The following is a 22,261-nucleotide window of genomic DNA, read 5'->3' on the forward strand; positions in this document are numbered from 1 at the left end:
GAGCAGTCTTCAAAATCAGGACAGAGTCCACGTTGTCAAATTGATCACTTCATTCATTTTAATGACTAAATGTTGAAATAAATACAGAGTAGATATATTTCTCTTCAAGTATTGAATGAATAAAACATATTTGTTATTCTACAGCATATTGTGCATGATATATTAATGTGGTTTTAGTATATACTCCCCCTCGTACAGTGATCTCTAAAGGGTTATTATTGTTTATGGAGCCAGTCTCGTTCAGTTTCATTCAAAATGCAAAAAAATACATTCTTAAAATATTTGACCTCACTGATACTTTATACAACAAAAATAACAAAAGAAGAAAATTACAATTACATCCTATTAGCTCTTGTCATGTGCTTATGTCAAAAATAACAATATCACTATTATTATGATTATTATTGTTACTATTAAACCTAAATGCCAACAATCTTTAAGTCAAAGTCCTGAAAGTAACACATTTCAAGTTCTAGATATATCATGTTAAATAAAACTGTAACAGACTACAGATCAAAAAAAGAGGCAGAGAAACAGCTGAACTTTAGCTGAAGATACAATAAAAGTCTCAGTTTCTTCCCCGTTTGTGGTCTCATAACACGTCGCAGCAGATATATGAAAAAAAACACTGAAAGAGAATGATCTTAATAAAAAAAAGCACATTTAAAATATGATAACTCTCACTGATACGTAAGATAAATGTGCGTGCAGTCGTGAATTTATTACACTGAAGTTGTGTTTCAACTTCATGTAAGAAATTCACGTTTTGTAAAGGCTTGGTGGTTTAACAGAGCTTTTAATGAATTATAAAAACAATGTAATACTGTTAATAATAATAATAACCTTTTGTAAAAGTGTTGATTTAACAACAACAACCACCATCCTACTTTCAGTCTACATTTGATAACATGGTTTCCTTGAGGAGAATGTGTAGACAAAAACACGGTGGGTGTTACTCAGCATCTGAAATCTGTAAAATTATTCAAATACAAATGACACTTCCTTAATAGACATAAAAAAAACACCTTATAACACACAAACGTCTCCTAGAGCACAAAAGACGGACAATACAACCATAAATCTGGCTCTTAAAACTGTAACCATTCATCTACACCTCTAAATACCAATGAACAATGAGGGTATGGAAGGCCAACTGGGCCATTATTTATGTTACCAAATTAACATGAGTTTACATTTAACTGGTTGTTTTTCCTTGAACTGTAAGAAAACGTTAACTAACAGAACCTACTTTAAGTCAACATTATTTTATCCAAGGGTACATGTAGTTGTTTGATAAGAAATTAAGGTAGCTGAATAAATAAATTTTAACGGCTGCAACAAAACACATTCATTTTTGAACGAAATTTTCTGAAAAATCATGGCTGTGATGAAATATTGCCTTTTTCCTTTTACCATCTTAGTTTTAAGTTGTGTTGTGTCATAAACAGGCCTTAATGGTGAAGATTGGGAGTCATTTTGAAATATTTGCCTGCATTTGGGTGTTGCTCATTTGGTTTCCCATATAACATTTAAAGATATAATTCTGCAAGTGAGTTTGCAACCAGTTTTAGAGCACTAGTTCTAAACTGGTCCAAACTCAGGACTCACTATCACCTCCTTAGACAACCAGGACCCAAACCTACCTTCGGGTGGATAACCCCAACATTTAAAGGGAAATTGCCACAACTGTTCAGGTCCTACCAGTTCAGAACCTTAGATTTAAACTGTAGATTTACTCTTTAGTGAAAGTTTTAAATTTAAGGTCTGAAAACCCAATAATTATTTTGGATTTTGAAGGATATGTGAGGTAAAATTTCCACCCTACAGAACATGGTAGTAGTGCAGTACATAGTGTGCCCCTTTTAAAGCATGGTGGAAAAATGTAGTGGAGGAGACCAAAGTTTCTAATACAGTTGCCTCCTAATCCAGCAGCAATAATTTGCACTCATTATCCTGGACCCTTTTTATATATTAGATAGACGTTAGGATATTTTTTGTCAGCCAAAACAAATTCCAATCAATTTCTTCAGAAACCAGAAACAATAATAAATTAAATCCAGAACAACATAACAATAAAACTTTGGATTGTGGCTGTTGTATGGCCCGAGTCTCAAGTTGAGCAACAGATTTAGGAGTTGATTTTGAAGTATGTGGATGGTACAACTAGCTTAGATGATTTATAACGGGACAATAAGGCTAAATTCTTACACCAATTTTCACATCAATACAAAGAATAACACGGGGAAAAAATCTATCACGATAACAGCAACATTACAAAGAAACGGCAGCAGACATGCTCAAAGTGAATCTTCCTGATAAGTTGCATAGTTCCAGCTGACTGTTATAAGTTATCTAAAGTAGGGCTCCTTCCTTTAAAAAAGAGAATGTATATTTAATATATTTGCTTTATATTTTTGAGAACAGTGTGGGACAGACTTTCATTCGTGGTGCATCCACTGTTTCCTGTCTTCACACTGGGGGTGTTAGCGGTGCGTGGCGGCTGCAGGAGGGCGACATTTACACTTTAACAGAAGAGAGCGTGCTTATTTTTACCATCAGCTATGCATGGCTCTTGACCAAAACAGTTTATTGACCTGAAATGAGCATGAAATGTAGAGTAGGGTAATACTTCCAGAGTCTCTGTGAGTGCCATGACGGCAAGAGCTTGAGCCGCTAGGCAATGCAGCCATCATGTAGCCAACACACTGCCAGTCTGAAACAGCCCTTACGTTTCTTGTGGTGTTAGTTTTATTGTGTATTTAGTGGTATTTAAAAAAGAAACAGGTAACAGCACAGTCTGTTTTTTGCGAAGTCCAACGTCTCTCATGAACTGAATTCAGTATTGCGCTCTAACAGATTCTAACTGTGCCGGTATTTCCTGTTGTAAATGTCTTTTCTGAAACACTATTTCGACCCCCATTCAAGTTAACACACTTACCTACTATTTCAACACAATACTGGCCCCAACACCACACAGCAGATACACAGTTAGCAACTTGCTGGTGACAAAAGTGAAACATTTGGCAGATACTTTTCTCAGGAATTGGTGAAGACCAAACCCGAGTTAAAAGGAGAGCGAATATCAGACTTACATTCATCTGTTCGACACAAATATGACTCCAATGATATGAGAATGAAGCTTATTTATACTTAATATGAGATCTAAAAACATGATAAGGTAACAATATGTCAACATGTCGCATTTTGAAGCGTTATATTTTATGTCTGCTCCTGCCATCATGATAAGAAAAGGCAAAACGATATGTAAATTCAGTTGCAAAGTAAGTTTGAAAATAAAAGCTGATGTTAGATATCTGCAAAACCTGCAAAACCCTGCATGTCAGGCTGCTTTAAGAATTACTGTTGTGAACTCTGGGTAACCAATCGGACAAATTTGTAACGTTAACTTAAATACTTTGACTACCTATGGTTAATCTTAACTTTGCGCTCATCCCTTTTTTTGTGGGGGATCTTGAAATCCAGAAATGGCAAATACACAAGTCTCAGAAGTTAAAGCGATTATTCGTCCATGCCAAAGTTGACAAGACTGTTACTGGTAGGACCAAAAGATAAACATTTGCGAGAGGCCACTATCAAATGAAATCCAGGCCGTCCTGCAACTCTTAAGAGGGATACGTGGTTAATGGATGGATGGTATACTATCAAGATGTCTTACACTGGAATCAGATTCACAGACTGTATAAAACACGGATGTAACGTCTGTGAGAAGGGTTTTGAAGCCGAATGATGGTGGTTGCCATCTAACTTTTCGTCAGTCAGGCAACTCAGCCATGCCCCTAATTTTGCTAATTTATGTGCAACTTCTTAGCCTTTATTTTATCTTACAAGGTGTGTTACAAAAGTCAAACCCTCCACAGTTTGTACAAATAATGAAATGCGCAACACTGAGCAAAACCATTTGTTGAACCAGACTCAGAACATGTTAATTTCTGTGGAAAAGTTGGGCATTTTAATACAGGACTTCATGGCTTTTGGAGGCAGCCTCAAGTGGACTCTGGAGGAACTGCAGTAGTATACACTCCTGCATTGGCTTGAATTTTTCACAGGACATTACAGCTTAATCAGACCACACAGAAACACCCAGTAATGAGTATTGTGTGGGGACTACGGGTGTGCAGAGACGTCATTATCTGCAACTGTATTCAGATAGCAAACAGGAAGTGGTGTGACTTCTAACCAAGAATTTCTACAAGGGTGTTGGTCGATGCTAAGTCAAAATTATATGAAACATGAGATGGCTTTACATCTTAAATGGATGAAAACTACACGGTATAACTAGTTGCCATACCAGGCTTTCATCTGCCACTGCCAGCTCACCTCTAGCCTCCTTAACGACAGACTGAGCTTCCCTGAGTGATAAAGACAGAGTTAAACAAAACTACTACTAAAGATAAGCCTAATAACCCTGCTTTCACCGCGCAACTATTAATGCCTCCTCTTTCAATGCAAGAAAGTGATAAACGGAAACACCACCGGTGGGCAGTCTGCAGCCTGCGTGTAGAGGGAAGAGGTCAACAATATTTAGCAAATAACTTCAATAATGTGGACTCAATGAATTCAGTTTTGACTGGGACCTTTTGTAAATGGAGGGACATTATGATTCCTGCTAAAACTATAGTTTCATGGCTTTATTTTGATGAATATTGCAGAGCTGTGACTTAAATTAAGCCAAAGCCTCAGAAAATGAATCCAGCGACTACTTTCTTTTTTAAATTTCCATCCATGTCCATCTCCTTCCTTATACATGCCTTTCCAAATTCATACTGAGATTCAGGCTCAATCCTGATGGGAATGAACATGAATGTAGGGAACAACAGTCCCTGGTTTTATTCACTGTAGAGGAGGACAAGTTGTGCAGCATCTTGTTCAGCTATAGACGCAATGACGCCTTCTCAAACTTAATGGTTACCAATATGGGGTTAGAGGATGACGTCATGATGTAACTATCTTTAAAAAACACTAAATTTTAAATCATAAAAAAGCTATAAGGTATTTTTGAGTTATCCTACACCTACCAATGTGTTCTAATATCACACCAGATGTTTAGTGTCTGTTTCAAGGCCTGTTCCGCAATTTTTGACCCGGACTACCACTCTTTTTGGACCTTTCCATTTAATTTGGCATCTTTAACACTGTCTATCAACCAGGTTGCGAAAGGATTTGTTTGGGATTTAAATTCTGACCCTACTCATCTCTCAGCCAACTCACGGGTAGAACCTCTTTGTTTTCCTTTGACCATTTCAAGGGAAAAACGTTGTGCAGTCTGAGCCCAGCGTAAGAAATGTTTGGGTAACTCTTCCACTGAAGTGAAGTAATGAATAAAAACATTAGGGACAGAAGCTGCGCTGCATAAAAGAAGATGACAGGGTCTTTGTTGGTGGTTGTTTGTTGCTTCAAGTAAAAGTGACAGAGTTGGACGCTCCAGAAAGTTTAGTTTGAGTGAACACAACATGACTATGAAGGCAAAGCAGAAACTAAAACTGCAAATAATACTTTGAGACAGGATTTCGAAGGTATCCCGGTGATGCACGAGCAGGATGGGCTCTTCTTTATGGTCCACCATCATTCTGTTGTGCCCATTAGCAACACAACTGCTTCCACTGGGTACCCATTCAGACGATTTCAAAGACTGAAATGCTCTGGTTGCCCTGCATGAAGGAAACCAGGCCATGTAGTCGGGTAAAGTCAGCTTATTGTAGCTGAAGTGATGGACGAGTCAACCAACTCAGGAAATTCACCAAAGAGGGGTTCAAGTCAAGAAAAATGTTGCAATTCATACCAAGTCTCTTTCTTTTTGCCCAAACCAAACCAACCGTCTCACATCGACCACATCTTGGAAAGGAAAGAGACAGAACTCAAAATAGAAGCGACCTTGTGCTTCAAAAGTTGGCATGGTATCTGACAGCCTGAGATGGGATTCGTTAAATCTTCGCTGAATAATATTGCACTGGTATGCAGCAAACCTTGAGCTAGGTTCAACTTTTTTTGCTCTGTGCTGCATCAACACGATGTCTGCACCACGAGACGCCTCCTTCACGTCGCTCTGAACATAGACTTGATTTAAATCTGCTGTTTTGTAGCTATGGTGCCAAGAGTGACGAGACCACTGATGACCATTAAACAAGTTAAAGTTGAATATTATGCTGAAGAGCAACACTGCCAGTCCAGTTTTGATCACTACTTCCAGAATACAACCCCCCAAAGTCTCCTTCCTTTTTAAAATCTTGAGCCACAGAAATAAAAAGACTCTTCATTCTGGATTTGTTGCGATTTGTACAAACAGTTTGTCTCGAGCACAGGATTCAGCAAGGAACCCTTTGTCCAAACTCCCCCTTTGAGATTTCACTCTTGGCTGAACCTCATGAATCCTTCCTTGCTTGGCCTGCTGAAGTGCCTCAGAGGAGTTTGAAGAAGCGATGTACTTGCTGCAGTTTGAGGCCTAAGCGCAGTGCGAGAGGGAGAGCTTCAGTACTCCGTCCATGTGCAGCTTGTAGAGCAGTTTGAACTCTGCGGGCAGCTGGTGGGACTCCTGCCATTTGGTGGTGAACTTGGTGCCCCTCTTGTCGTAGTAGTGGTACGGCAGCTCCTTCCCGGTGTTGGGGTCCCAGCCGAAGGGCCAGAAGCCGTACAGGTGGATCTGGTTGCACATGGAGGACGCCAGCGTGTACATCAGGATGCCGGTGCTCAGGCGCTTTGGGGAGAGCTGTTTGGTTTTCCAGTAGCTGTTGAGTAAGGGATATGGACAATTTAATATCAGAGGAAGCTTAAACTTTCAAATTACTTTGAGTCTAAGAGATTTAAAAAGAGCTACAACATCTGAGTTCAACGAGTGAACCGTGAAATGTCAACTCTGCCGCTCAGTCAGCTCTTCTATTCAGGAATCAAGGTTAAAATGACTTTTTCAACGCTTAAAAAAGTGACAAAAAAGGCCTCCTCCTCCTGTCTTATTGTTTTATTATTTTGTTGTTAGTTAAAACCTGTAACAAGTTTAAGAGAGTGACTGATTAACTGATGAATACAAAACTGTAGAAATGGCACATGAAGTTCAAGCTATAAGAGTTCAAGCATTGACGCTTCTGCAGGACTGTTTTAGTTTATATTATTCTTTTCATCTCACTTTTTTCTTGATGTAACTTTGAATAAAACTCACTTTCAACCACCACTCTGTCACCTTATTGCACCCATTAACCTTAGGGTGACTGTGTGTTAATACAGTTTATATTCTTGTTCACATTTTCACAATTATGTAACCCCAAAAATGTGCTTAGAGTCATTATTCTTCAATGTATTATTAATGTTATCTCAGGCAAGTCATCTGCATCTGGTCTCTGCATCCTAGCTTCTAAACCTTTGCAGGAATCACCAAGTGTAGCGGAGCATTGTCAGGATCATCTACAGATTTAACCTCTCTTGTTGTTTTGATATGTCTCTGTGTGTGTTTCAACGATGCAAACCAATCACATTTTTTAAAACAACACTCGTGCAGTCATGTGAAAATGGCATGGTCTTCACTAAAGGTTCACAGCCACTTAAAGCACCTTAATAGACTGTGCTTTATACCTCATGAGAGCATCTGCGTCTAAGGGCCTGATCTACTAAGATCCCAAATAACGAGCGCTAATTTGCGTGTGCAAATAATAATTTTGCACGTGCTATTTCTGGGCTAGTTGCGGGTGATCTACTAAGACTGCGTGCGCAAATGATAACGAGTGCAAAAGTGGTGCGGACCGCCCTATTTTAATGAGGATTTTGCGTGCGCTATCGACTGTCACCATGGAGAGTTTGAGAGGACAGAGTGGTCTTAAGCGATAAATTAAGTTTGAAGACATGGAGTTGGAGGTTTTAGTGGAGGAGGGAAATAAACACATCGGTGAACTCCAGTAGAGACATCTCAGCGTTAGAAACGCGATTTGGGAGGCCATCTGTGAAAAGGTGAATGATGTGAGAAAAAACAGAAGATCTGCCAATGAAATAAACACATCTGCTCTACTCCAAAACGCAATCAGTGTTTTGATGGAGTTTAGAGAGCGATTTGATGAGGCTTAGTCTGCCACTCTTGCTCTAGAAAAGTTAGGCGTCACTTGGATGAAGACAGTCGCCTCACTGTCCCAGGGAGCAACTTTCGGGTGAACGTTTTTAATGCCTGATATCATCATCCAGCAACTGTCCCAAAGATTCACCAGCTTAAATGGAACTGGGAACTTATTTGAGTCAATTCGCCCCAACACACTGCTGCAAGCACGAGATGAGGAGTTACGCAGAGCTGCCTGGCGCAGCTCAGTGAGCGCTCATTCACATTAAAACTAACTAAAAACCCCTTGATGAGCACGATGGGACAGAATAGACTGAGTGGACATGCCATGTTATCTATTGAGAATGACAGATCAAAGAAAATGGACATACAGTGCATCGTGGACAAGTCCGCGGAGCTTAAGGCTCATCCAAACAGTGGTGAGTAGGCCGAGTACTTCATATTGATTTTTTGATTGTATGTGAACATGTTGGCCGCTGTGCCAATTTTACTAAACTTTATAGCTGTTGATACAGTGACTTACTGTGCTCTCATTAGTGGAAAAAGTTAAAGTGGGTGTCAGAATGATGCGGTTGCTATCCGTGGTGCTGTACTGCTTTGAATTTGTGTTGTTTTATTATTATTATTTTGTTCTCTTGGTTTGATTGACTAAAACATGTAGTAATGCTTGTAAGCCCGGCTTTTGCGGGCATGTTGTAAAGCGATGTTATGATGAGCTTTACAGTGACCGCAGCCATGTGTGCGTAACGCTGTGCCAGTTTGCACCTGCCTTTCAAACGTGCTAAATATAGACGCAAATACAGCGCGCGCTATCTGCTTCAGTTTTGATAAATCACATTGCGTGTGCTAAATGATTACATTTGCATCTCCTCCTCCCAGTATTTTGCGTTCTGATGATCTACATGTATTCTGCATATTCATGAAGGCAAACACGCTAAATGATTTGCGAGTGCTATTTTGCTCATTTGAAAGACGCAATCCTCGGTGCTCCCGGTTAGTACGTCAGCTTTGCACGCGCTATCAAGTTTGCACGTGTTTTTATACACGCAAACCTTTAATAGATCGGGCCCTAAGTGTTGACCATAAAGTTGCATGTTACCAAGTTTAGTTTTTTCTTTGTTTTGTATCTTGATTGTTTTTCCTGTTTCATTTTTAAGTTCTTGTTCCATATGTGTCTGGTTTAGTTTTACCTCCGGCCCCTGTGTGTTTCCCTCCACTTTGATTGCACCCATGAGCTTCACCTGTGTTGTGTCACACCTGTGTCTGATCAGTCTCTGTGTTTCCTCCCTTCTGTGTCAGTTTTGGATTTTCCCCTCCTGTGTTTTCAATGGCTTTTTATTTGGAACGGTATCTTTGATATTTGAGACCTAAGAATTTTTTTTATTTAGACTTTTTGACATTTTTGTTCTTTTAAAAATTCAGTTTAGTCTGCATCTGGGTCCTGGTCTTTCTATGAAACTAATGTAAAAGAAACCTGCTCAGACAAATAATGTAGAAACTTAGTTCATGAAAAAACTGAATATATTCATCTGTTTGTTCGAAGAGTACATGTACACTACCAGTCAAAAGTTTGTAAACACCTTCTCATTCAATGTTTTGTATTTATTATAATTATTTTAAACACTGTAGATTAATACTAAAGGCATCAAAACTATGAAAGAACATAAATGGAATTATTTAATGAACAAACAAGTGTTAAACAAAGTAGAATATGTTTTAGATTTTAGATTCTGTAAAGTAGCCCCCTTTTTCCTTCATGACAGCTTTGCACACTCTGGGTATTCTCTCAGTCTGCTTCATGAAGTGGTCTCCTGGAATGGTTTCTAATGAACATGAGCCTTGTCAAGAGTTCATTTGTAGAATGACTCGCCTTCTTAATGTGTTTGAGACCATCAGTTGTGTTGTTCAGAGGTAGGGTTAGTACACAATGGATAGCCCTATTTGACTACTGTTGTAATCCATATTATGGCAAAACCAGATCATTTCATAGTTTTAATGTCTTCAGTATTAATCTATTATGTTGAAAATAATTAAAATAAATACAAACCATTGGATGAGAAGGTGTGTCCAAACTTTTGACTGACATAAATGAAGGTATGACTTTACAGAGACCTGAATCCAGATTTGATCCCTGCTGCTCGTTTCTTTCAGTCACGTACGAGATAACACCAACCAGCCTCAACAAAAGCATTTCCAGCGTCCTCGAGGTGCTGAAAGCCACCTGAGCTGCTTAAACCTGATAATTCTTCCAGAGCAGGTAGTTTTAATGGGATTGGTGAAGATTAGGCTACTGTACGAGCGGCCTATTCTGCTGCTACAACACTAAGCACCAGACTTAAATCCCTCTCCACACACACTGTTACAGCTCTGTGCCATACCTTTCACTAAATAGCTGTTTCCTTATAATCCGGCTTTGGAGCTTAAATCTCTTCTTGCCATTTGGGGCACAGCTCAATACCATACAGCCACACGCTACTTTCCACATGCAGGGAAGAGACGCAGCAGCAGATTTGAAACAGAGATAAATAAATAAAGATAGAGAGAAGGAGGCGGACAGACTAACGTGTTCCTACATATGCAGAGAGACGGCGTTCACCATCCTACTGACACTGCTTTGAACTTCTCATGGTTTTTGTTCATAAGTTGAAAAATGCAATGAGTCTGAACATCTTATCTGGATTCATTACCCGGCTTTCTAAGTGATCTTCTGGCTGTGAAAGATGCTTGATTCTGATTGGTCAAAACCCCCTTGACAACAGTTATTAACTTTCACTAACATGAGCAACACCAGAGGCAAACTGATCACACATCATGTCAAATCAATCCCTTGAACAGAGTTGAATGAGGACAGTTTCATGTTAAATCCATTGCAATAAGCAGATAACAATCCATCGCGATGGAACGATAACTGGCTGGAATCACTGGGACTATTTTAAAAACTGTGAACATAAATAATTTTAGATCAATAAAATAATCTTTTAATCAATGTTTTTTGACAACCTGTTTGTATCTTAAGTTAGTAGCCACCTGCTAATCATACATTATCCCTTCCACAGCAAACCATGAGTTAATGTGGCAGCAGAATGCCAGACCACATCCAGAATTGGGAAATCCACTCACTTCACTTCACAAGTAAATCCAGAAAACTAAGAGTCGACCCTTTTTTAGCAGAATAGAAAAAAGAGAATTCCCCCCTTGCAACACAAACAAGCAAAGCCTCCTTGTTTCGATGGCCCTGAAAATTATCTTGCCAGATTTTCCTTGCAAATATCTGACATGTTCCATTATTACGATCCGGTGAGGGGAAACCAGACTACAGCCCAGCACGCACTCTGTGGACTGTCTGACAAACTCATGACAAACATGGATTTAAAACCATGTTTTGACTGCTAAATAAACTCCATGAACAATTACAAACTTGGTGTTAAGACCTTAGAATATATAACAAGAGTGCCCAAATTTGAAAATACTGTAATGATGATAATGATGACTGAGTGTCTTACTTGTTGATATACTGCATGATGTTTCCAGGCCAGGCCAGCTGGACCTTCAGCTGACCTCGATGTTCCACGAAAAAGTCGACCAGCGTCCTCGTCACTGTGGCCGACGTGTGGAAGAAGAACGCCGGGATCCACAGGATGGCCCCGTCCAGCCTCTTCAGGCTCAGGAAGAAGTTGTTCCTGTCCTGCACAGTCAGTAAATTGTTGTAGTATTTCTCCAGGATACTGGGATTAAAGGTTGTCATGTTTGTCCGCCTCCCAACGTCCTTCTTAAAAACCTCAGTCGGAGCAAAGTTGCAGCGAAAGACGAAATCAAACTTCTCGATCTGAGGGCCGCAGCGAGAGCCGGTGAGGATGCCGCTGTTACCGATCACGGCGCAGCTATTGTAGTGTTTGTTGACGATCGGCGAGACCTCAGGAAGAAGTGAGCGGAAGTTCTCCCCGATGGAGAATACATACTTGTGGCTGGAGTAGTCGTAATGCATCAGCTGTCCAATTCGGACCGAGTCTCTTGTTAGTGAGAAGTTGTGAGGGATGTCGATGTACTGAGAGATCTCCGTTCTGTAAAAAGAACAAAGACATTTCTGTTCATGTGTGCATCTCAAATGTTACTGCTCACCAAGTATTCATGGCTGCCATCCATTTCACATTGTGGGACGATCCACATTACAATCAAATGGGCCGGTATTTGAAAAACTGCAGCATACCACAGTGTAATGGTGTCAAGCCTGGTTTATACTTCTGCGTTGACTCTATGCTGTAGCCGCCACCTTAGGTCCATGTAGCCATGTGCCTACACCTGTAGTCTGACATGCACCTCCTCAAAAATGTAACTACGTGCCAAAATGTTGCAGACTGCAAGTCCTGTGATTGGTCTACTGGGTAGCAATGTATTCCCAGAATCGCTGTACATCGGCCGTAAATAACGTCTCCTCTCTTTTCTTCTTATGCAATAATTGCAACTTCAACTCTTCGGATAATATGCTCAGAGTCTCCATAGTTTCCTCTGCAGATACAGAGAACATAACTGTACCAGAAACTGAAGATATAGCTTGCTTAGACATTGCACTGCCATCTAGTGTTTGAGCAGAGTATTGCAAGGCGACGTGGATAATCCAATGCAAAAGTATGACGCAACTTCATAGTCAGCCTCTTTAACGTAGCAAAGGCGTAAAGTAAACACAGAAGTATAAACCAGACTTTAAATGGGACTAAGAAAACACAATGAACCTTTCAACGTAAGGCCTAGTTTAGACTTCTGCGTCGAGTACCTCCTCAGAAATGTAACTAAGCGTCAAAATGTTACAGAATGCAATCCCTGTGATTGGTCCGCTGGGTAGTATCGTATTTCCTGAATTTACAACATTTCTAGAATCACTTTACATCTGCCGTATAGCGGCTGTACTTTCCATCTCCCCTGAAGTCTGTTCTACATTCATCAGCTCTAAGTCCAACTTAACATGCTGGCATAATACGTTCAAAGTCGTCATAGTTTCCTGTGCAGAGATTGTAGCTGGAACGGAAACTGACGGTATGACTAGCATGGAAATTGCACTCTCAACTAGCATTTTGGCAGAGTACTGCAGAGTAACACAACCCCTCTGATGTATGTACTGTATGTAGTGCTTATGATGGCATCTACCACTACGGTGAAGCTACAGTCAATGCAGAAGTACAAATCAGGCTTAAGAAAGGCAAGGATATCAAAACTACAAAACACTCTGGGAGTTTCTATTATGTAAGAAACACCAAAAGTGTTCACTTCCTGCAATTCTCATCATGAAAGGCAGTCATTGGAAAGCTACAAATCCACACTGTTTCTGTTTTCCATGGGTTCCGCTTGCTGTATAATTCAGTCTCAACAGTTGGCGAATTGGCCTCAACAAAATGTCATTGTAATAATGGGAAAGGTAAATCCTGTGAGAGGCTTAGCCCTCATCCAAAACAGATCTGATGAACCTTAAACACAATAAATATCAGCTCTGCATGTAAACCCTTCATAAACAGTAATCATGATGACTCAGATGTATTTAATTCTCAATATGCATTAAACTGGATTAGTAAACAGATTAATGTTTGTGCATGATGGAGGAGCAGAGCGCAAACCTGAGAGTAAAGATAAGTTCAACTGGCTGCACGAAAATTACATGTGTGCTTCTCAGCTGGGATAGACCTGGACCTGACCTGGTGTTCTTTAAGCTGCCTTGAAGTTTGAATTAAAAATGGATCATAAAAATGAAAAATACTCGGGTCAGTGATCAGCCCCTTGCTTCTATAAACACTAAAAGTATGATGAGCTTTCAGGACTAACTAAAAGATGCTAAGGAAAGACAGAGATGCTTCAGGTATGTTTGTGTGTGTCACCTACTTGAGCTTCACGAAAGCAGTACTGTTGAATCTCCATTTGGAGGAGTTCTGTAGGTCCTCGCTCAGAGAGTTGGTCAGAGGGCTGAAAGCTGCATCCAGATACTTCATCGCCAGCTGGGAGCTACACAGACGAGGAAGAGGAGGAGATAGAAACATGGACGTTAGCCCGGTCTGCACATGTCAGGAGAAGTTCGGCTTCATCCACTTGCACTTCAAAATGTTTGGAGGAAATGTTCAGCTCTGGAATTTTTTTAATTTAAAAATCTGCACCTGATTCAAGATGAAATTTCACTTCTTTCAAATGTTTATTTTTCTATGCAAGTACAGTAAATCCATCATTTGAAAGAAGCTTAATTGTTCTGTTTCAATGAAAATGTTTGTTTTTTGTTGATGATGTCCAGGACTACAAAAAGAACCGTATAGAAACAGAACACTGACAATATATCTTATTGTATATGTAATAATTTCAACCCTCACGATTTTGAACAATTTGTCTTGTTTTATTCCTCCTCTCAAAGCTAAAATATGAAAGTATTTAAGGAGCCATTCAGCAAACATGTAAATGTTTTGTCTCTGCAGGGAACCAGCAGCAGTCACAGAAAGACTCAAACACACCTCCCGTTTACTGTTAAAGAAACTCTGTCCATCGTAGCAAGTTTTTAATCACTAACTTGTTACTTTAAGTGAAGTGAAACTTTGTTCTTTCTATCTTTCACTCTGAAGATGGCTTCAAAACTATCCCTGTTATGAAATGGTGCCTTGTTAAGTGAATTTCATTTAAACTGTGTGAGAAAGACAATGAAAGGAACACGTTTTCAAATTTTGATCTCATTTTAAGATGCAGGATATCAATGTACTGGATAAGATGAACACTTGTTTTGCAGTGCAAGAAGCCTCAACTCTTCCTATCACACATCTGAGTAAACAAAAACAAGGGTTAACCAGGAGATTACCATGTAACACGCTTCTCTCCTTTGTTAGCTTCTCTATATGCGTTAATTTTAGCAGGGAAACCTCGACATTTGTAATGTACTATATGTTTTCTTTACTCTAAATGTTTGTGTGCAGCCATGTGAGCCTTGCAGAAACCAAAATGGGCTTAATTTGACATGCCTCAGGTGCCCCTTAAGGATTACGTTGCAGCAATTACACCCGTCCCATGGCTGCAACAATATACAGGGCCTTATAATGTGTCCAAATAAAACACAGGCAAGAAAAATCAGACCTTAAACATTAACTTCCTGCTTTGACTAAACATCCAAATGTCAAGGTTTCAGGTCACGACTCTGCTATGGCAGACACAACTGGTCAAATAGTATTTTAAACCAACTCAGTGAAGTTTACTACATCAGGACAGTTCAGACAGAGACAGAGATCTGATCATGAAATGTAGAAACTGATCCTTCACATGTCTCATAACTGTCCTGGATGTTAAACCCCACCTCTGAGAAGTCCGGCCAGCCTGAGAGAGGTGGGTTCATACTGTTTGACCTGGATCTGATGGCAGTCAGACCTCCAGCAGCTTTATTCTGTTGTTGCAGCATCTGCAGATTTTGTAAGGCTCAGTCAGAGAGGTGCAGCTCGACAGATCAGCATGAAAGAAGCACTCATTTAAAGAAGCTCAAGTTCAAATATCACAAGAAGACTTCTCAGCTTCAGTCAGACGTGCAAATAAAGTAGTTCTCTTGCTTTCTCATGCTGATCCTGAAAGCCAGTGCGCAAACACGTTATTATCTTGCATGCAGAAGATAATAACTAAGATTAAGATTGTAAAAATGACCATGTGGGCTTTAGTGGCTCAGTTCTATTTCTTTATTTCCCAAATATGTCGATGCTACAACTTAGTATCAAGGAGAGAAACTTAGACTTAACTTTTCTATCACTCCAAGAGTCTTTGTTGGATATATCTGGTGAAACTATGACATAATGTGACTTTGTTTGTTGTGAAATGTGTTTTAAACTCCTGGTATTCACTATTTGTTATGCATGCCACTTCCAATCCAACACTTCACCATCTTAAAGGTGTCAGAGGAAATTTAGAGTCATGGACCCAGATTGCCAAAAAAAACAGCTGAAGCAGAGACTGCAGGTGGATTTACGAGGTCCACCAAATATTCTGCTGCTACAAACGTGAAACAAAGAGTTAAAAGCAGCAAATGATCAACAGAACAGAGCAAGCTGTTTGGTTTCATTGCTAGAAAGAGAAAAGAACAGGTGAAGCTCAAACCTTCATACCAGAAACAAAACAGTAAAGAAATGCAAAAGGAAAGAAAGTTTGTAGTTGAAACGTCATCACTTGTATTCACCTCAGGTCAGGTTTGCGAGGCGGCCTCTCGCTGCAGGAAGAGGAACGTGAAACACAATGAAAACATGAACTCACTCACTTATCTTAACCATTACTAGTGACCCTAAAAGACATGAAGTAGACCTTATCAAGATGAGGCATGCAGAGTTTATGTGCTTTTCCAATACATCATGACATCATTATCAAAACACAAAATCAACAGACGTTCATTCTTTTAGGTGAGGTTGAATGAGGTATTGTCAACACAGGGGGTCACACTCAGCTCAGCCCCTTTGATGAGAACCAGCAGTAGAGCAGTTCAGAAGCTAGGCTATCAACAGCTACAGATGGGTCAATTTACATCTCACTTCTACCAGATCTGTGTCCAGCCCGTCTCCAATCCGCTACAGTCCGGCTCCGTGCTCTCTCGTCCGTCAACACCCACTGGCTACATTTTCAGAACGCAGCACTGAGCAGGACTGCCAAACAGCTTGAGTTATGTGACCGAGGTTTACCCGCTGTAATCACTGAATCAAGGATTCTCCTCTTCCTCTCCTCATCCATGTTGTCTTTCTGGTCCTCTGAAAACCTCTGACCTGTTGACTCCAGGCCTGGCTCCGCTCATCATGACGGTTTGTTGTTGTAGTTAAGTGAAATACGATCTGGTGATAACACAGAGTGTTTTATTCTGAAAATTAACCGGATGTTTTCATTTTGTTTTGGTGCCTGACTTCCTGTCCCGCTCCATCTGCTCTGTTGAGATTGATGCATTGTGCTCCGGCATCCGGCACAAATAGAAGTCTTGTGAATCTGATCCAGAGGGCTCCATCCTGCTGGATCAGAGACAGAGCCGGAACGCAACGGAACAGATCCAGTGTAAGTTAACACATTGACTAGAATAGAAACCGATCAGATCCGATGCTGTAACGGATCGGAGACGGACCGGACACAGATCTGGTGGAATTTGGGCGTTACAGTCCATCTGATTGCTGACAGCTGATGCAACATGTTGGAGCAAGTCCAAAACCTTTGTACCTGTTCAAACTCTAGCTCCAGAAATGAGTAGGTTTTAAAATACCGTGACCCCATTTCAAGCGTTTGCAAAATCAAACCTTTTGCTGTTCACCAAAATAGACTCTGCAGTGTGCAGAGCCAACACACCACAGTGATGGAAATCTGACCATCAGGGCTCAGTGGAAATTTGGCCATATGGTGGCTCCAAGGGACGGATGCAGAGATCATGTGATCACTCTGGTGATAATCTCAGTTTCTTATAACCTGGAGTTCTTCCAGAGAGCAAACCATCAGGTGGCTGAATGCTTTCTTCTTTTGCAAGCTGCACAACTGAAACAAGCTCACTTTATGTTCCTGAAGAGAAACTCTCATCCCACTGTCACAGCTGTCCACCATCAGAGTGCTTTCTCTTCAAAACGCTTCTCTCCTTCACATCTAACTCACTCTGAGCACAACCTTGGCCTGAGGTGACAGCAGGGCGAGGAGGAAAATGATTACAGGCAGGTTGAAAATGAATGCAGCTCTCACACAGTAAATCAGAGCCAAGGACGGCTCGCTGGCCTCCAGAACCTCCATCAGAAGGAGGCTGTTTCAGCTTCACACTAACACCTGGCAGGACGTGTCGGACAACAGAGATTTACAGAATGATTTTCCATGAAGCTGAACTGCAGAGGCCAGACTCAAGCGTCTTCAGAAGTGTCTCGCCTCATGCCAGCAGACGTGATGTTAGGACTGGAAACTGATTCAGTCGAAGAGGTTCAGTCAGGTATAAAATATTTCACAAATTCACCACCGTTCCTGAGGCACTGGAGGGTGGATGCCAAATGGGTCGGGCCTGGTTTGGTCACATTTGGTTTGGACGAACACTGGGTTGTCAGCATTTCACTTTGAGCTACTTAAAGCTGGGGTTAGTAGTCAGATTTAGATACACTTTTTCTTATACTGGTTAAAATGATCTTTATATCCCAATGGCAATCAATACATGTATGTTTCTCAGTGCCACAGAAGTGTAAACGTTTACTCCCTAAACCTTTCAATGTGCGTTAAATAACTCTGAAGGAATACGTCGATAAATTGACTTGAAGAGAGACATAAGAGCTGTGAGTGGACGAGCTGATCTGGTTCACAGCTGTGGGATTTAGTGGCAGATACTTTATTTTGCTTCCAGCTGATACACTGACTGAGAAACACACAGACATAGTCTTTGTGTTTTCTCAGTCAGTGGTCTTCTTTTAAACTAGTTCATGAGGGCAAAGCTGTCTTCTTATTAAAATATAACAAATTATTGTCCTCTGATACTGAGGCGAGAGACTGAATGTACCAACCTGAATATATTTACTATTCATGTTGGAAAGAAAGCTTAATACTGAAGGTAACAGCAGATGTATGTAGCCGTCCGCTATTAGCATTAAGAAACATATCAACAGTGGGAAACCAGTAGCCATGGTGGTAGCCAGAGAGGTGAAGCTGCAGTAACTGTTGGATTAGTTGTGGTGTTACTTCTGATGCTAAAGCGGTACTTAGAGGAGGTGCATGAGCGTGAGGAAGAGGAGGTGTCCAAAACAGTAGTATTAAGATGTATTCTCACATGTGCACAACTCCTGGAAATTTGACATACTTTTGTGATGACCTGCAGGTGCAACAACAAATTTAACAAGACTTGTTCCTGCCCCTTGGTAAAAACTATTAACCTCAAGAAAACGTGAACTGTGCAAAACCAAAACAGTGACATCAAACAGGTTGAAAACATTCAAGGTTGAAGAAGGGGGAATGATTTTTAAGATTTCAGCACATTTGTCTGCTCACATGTAGCATTGGTATACATGGCTTTAGGTGCATTTCGGCCAAGAGTTCCGGGGTCTTTTAGCCGCCAGACCTACTTTCCCCTGAACTAAAAGGTTCCTGTGCCCCCCATTGTTGTCTGCATTTCAACCTGGGCTACCCGGGCTGAAGTCCCGGGTAGATTGTGCAAATCAGGCCGTATGGAGAAAAAAATAGTAAATGTACTACACCACCGGACCAGTAGAGGGCAGTAAAACAAAGACGAATGCCATTCATCACAGATGACACCATAGAAGCAGACGGACAGGCAGGTATAATTATGAGCAACACAACAGTTAGCCTGTTAGCATGAAGAGACTCAGCTGGCGCTGTTTTAGATGGTGCTATATTTCATCACAGATGGATTCACTGAATCAACACTTGAGAGGAGATAAACGCGAGTAGCAAAGACGTTTCAACACGGCTTTAAAATCCTTTTTAACTCAAAAAGTTGTGGCAGAGATCGGCCGGTGTTTCGGTTTAAACAGTAACCCTGTTAACTGGAGACTTTGAGCCGGATGCATCCCTCATAAACGTCTTTAGACGATCATTAAATATCTGATGAGGATATTTTGAAATCTTATTAAAAACTAAACTAGTTTGCATTCCAAGGAACTCCCTCTGTGTTTCAACAGCTGTGTAAACTCCACGAACACTGACACATTGAGCTGAAGGTCTCCAGTTTACAGCGTCACTTTTAAAACCTTAACACGGGGAGAAACACATTCGCGGTTGGCTGAGAGAAGACTATTGTTACAAGCTGCTAAATCAAGTGAAACACACTATCGATTATCTAGATTATCTACCCCTGAACTAAAAGTAGATCCTGGGTCTACCGGTCGAAACGCACGTAGTTCCAGGGTAAAGTTCCTCCGGTTGAAAAACTCCTTTTGTCCGCCATCATGTTGTTAACATTACACGGTGCCTTTCATGCAGCATGCTTTTGGCGTTTTGTCCTGCAACTATGGGAAATTCTGGGGGCCAATGTCCTGCAAATTTCAAGGAATTTTACAAGAATGCATGTGAAAGAGAATATACATTAGAGCTGGGAACTTAAGTTAGGAGATGTAGCATTCTACGTATTAGTGCCAGTAGATCTATATGTATCTGCTGCAGCTGGCTGATTTAGCTTAGCATAAATACTGGAGGCTAACAGAGGTCAACAGCCATCCTAACTCTCACTGTGCTATGCTATTTTTGTTGTAAGGTTATGATGACTTTAATGTCAGCTCTGATTCATATCTGTCAGCAGCGTCTGTCTGAAAGCTCTGAGTCAGATTCATCCTGAGGGCTGCATGAAGTTTGAATCACTGTATGCTAGCATAACTGTGTTTCCTCAGGTTAAACCAACAAACAGACCCGGAGTGAACAGGGATTGATCCTGTGTTCCTCACCCTTCATTGCATAAATGATTAATAGTTGCATAGAGATGTAAATACTCCTGCAGTGATAAACCAAATGATGTGGATGATAAATGCTGTATGAAACCACAGCCTCACAGTCTGAGAGGTGTCAGGCCTCAGACAGCAGAGGCCTTCATCTGAGTCTGACCAGAGCAACTCCTACACCAGCTTCATGTTTCCGAAGATTCCCTTCATGTATTTGTGTTTTTTTTTAAGTGAATTCAGGGAAAATATAAAAACAACAATCAGAAGCATCATTCATGAGTAATATAGAATCATTCAGAACATAAACATCAAGAGAAGCTGTATTGGAAAGCACATAAACACTGCATCGTCTCTGATTCTACCCTGTCAGCATACAGACTGCACCTGGAGTGACTATAAATATAACCCTCAGCTGATGTGATGCACACCCACACTCAGCAGCAGCTGTCTGCAGCTCTGCATCCCGGCCTGCACTCACCGAAACCCCGCGTGGAACATGGACAACCTGGATCCTCCATTTGGTCCGTATCTGGGGGTGCTGAGCAGGAAGTCCTTCTTGATGGACACGTAGCTGATGAGCGACAGGATGAGCAGCGCCACGCTGAACATTACAAGCCCCAGCGCGCTGGCTATACGCACCATCCTGCCTCTCTGCGGGCACCAGCCCCCCCGGACCAAAGGATCAGAGACGGGCCAGGACGAGGAGGAGACAGCGAGCACCCAGGTGCACCGCATCCGCAGCAGAGCGAGGGCGTAGACGCGAAAAATGACGCGCGCTTCACGCAGATTTCAGAGTCCATATGGAGAGGGGGAGCAGATGCGGCGCCGCGGCAGGGAAGACGCACGGGCGGCAGAGACGCAAGAGGCCGGACATGCTGCAACCGCGGAATCAATGACGCTTTAACAGATGTTCTGAAGGCAGCAGAGTCCAAGTGATGTGCAGGAGTGAGGAGAAGGCCGATCCGGATTCGTATGATAGGCTAAATATGAGCTAAGGAGGCAGCGACGCATCTGCGGAAGAACAGGCGCAGGAAGCACAGGCGTGACGCATCGACAGTTCATGTATGGTAGGATGGAGAGCGGAGGCGGGGGGAGAAGGGGGGGAGGCTCTTCGGTTTTTCTGCAGGCATGCAGAGTGAGATCACAGCCGGTATCAGAACCTGGAGGCGGTGAAATGAAGCGGAGACGTCCAGCAGGGAAAAGATGGTGGCTGCTGGAGGCTGCTGCTCCCTCTCTTCATCTGCATCCTCTGCTTCTCTCTCTCCTCCTCCTCCTCCTCCTCCTCCTCTTCTTCTCCCGGCTGTCTGATTAATTAAACCGGTTTGTCGCTTTAAGGAGACGCAGCTCTTGTATCGAGGTAATCAGATAAACAGCAGCAGCATCCGAGGCGGAGCTCTGCGTCCTGAGAGAAGATACCTGCAGACTTGACAAGCACCAGTCTGAAAACAAACATCTTCTACTTATTCAAAATAAATAAAGTGTTTTGATGAAATAACTGTGGTGACAATGGGGATGTTGCACAACAGTATGGGCACCATGCACGAGTATTTCTTTGGGCCCCTTCCTGCTTTACTGGCCAGTTAATATTTTACATTTAACATCCATAATCACAGTAGGGCCCGGTTTTCCCAGTCCCCCTATAGTCCCAAATATGCAATACATATTGACAAGACCAGGACCACAGGGTGCTCATATGTGGGTGAACATCATATTGCACTGTATAGTCATACATCTTACACACCCACTGCTATTTAGCCTTACTCTCTCTTCACAGCTTTTCCGTCCTAAGAAATACTGGCCAACCCTGAGATAGGGAGTCAGTTACAGGAGCAAT

The 22,261-nt window shown here is 41.4% G+C and overlaps 1 protein-coding gene across 2 annotated transcripts; it reads right to left on the reverse strand.

The window, feature by feature from the left end:
- Positions 1-34: 34 nt before the first annotated feature.
- On the reverse strand, positions 35-21,737 carry st8sia3 (ST8 alpha-N-acetyl-neuraminide alpha-2,8-sialyltransferase 3). 2 transcript variants are annotated; one of them, XM_034709002.1, is made up of 5 exons: positions 20,906-21,193; positions 16,227-16,256; positions 13,922-14,041; positions 11,557-12,114; positions 37-6,743 (listed from the first exon to the last, which is right to left on the reverse strand). In XM_034709002.1, exons 1-5 carry the CDS (start codon positions 21,160-21,162, stop codon positions 6,461-6,463), a joined length of 1,248 nt encoding a protein of 415 aa, XP_034564893.1. In that variant the 5' UTR covers positions 21,163-21,193; the 3' UTR covers positions 37-6,460. The 2 variants fall into 2 exon arrangements, with proteins under 2 accessions (XP_034564892.1, XP_034564893.1); XM_034709001.1 differs by lacking the exon at positions 16,227-16,256 and having other exon boundaries at positions 35-6,743; positions 20,906-21,737.
- Positions 21,738-22,261: the final 524 nt, after the last annotated feature.

The sequence above is a fragment of the Notolabrus celidotus genome, chromosome 19 (genome assembly GCF_009762535.1).
Source record: "Notolabrus celidotus isolate fNotCel1 chromosome 19, fNotCel1.pri, whole genome shotgun sequence".
Taxonomy (NCBI): Eukaryota; Metazoa; Chordata; class Actinopteri; order Labriformes; family Labridae; genus Notolabrus; species Notolabrus celidotus.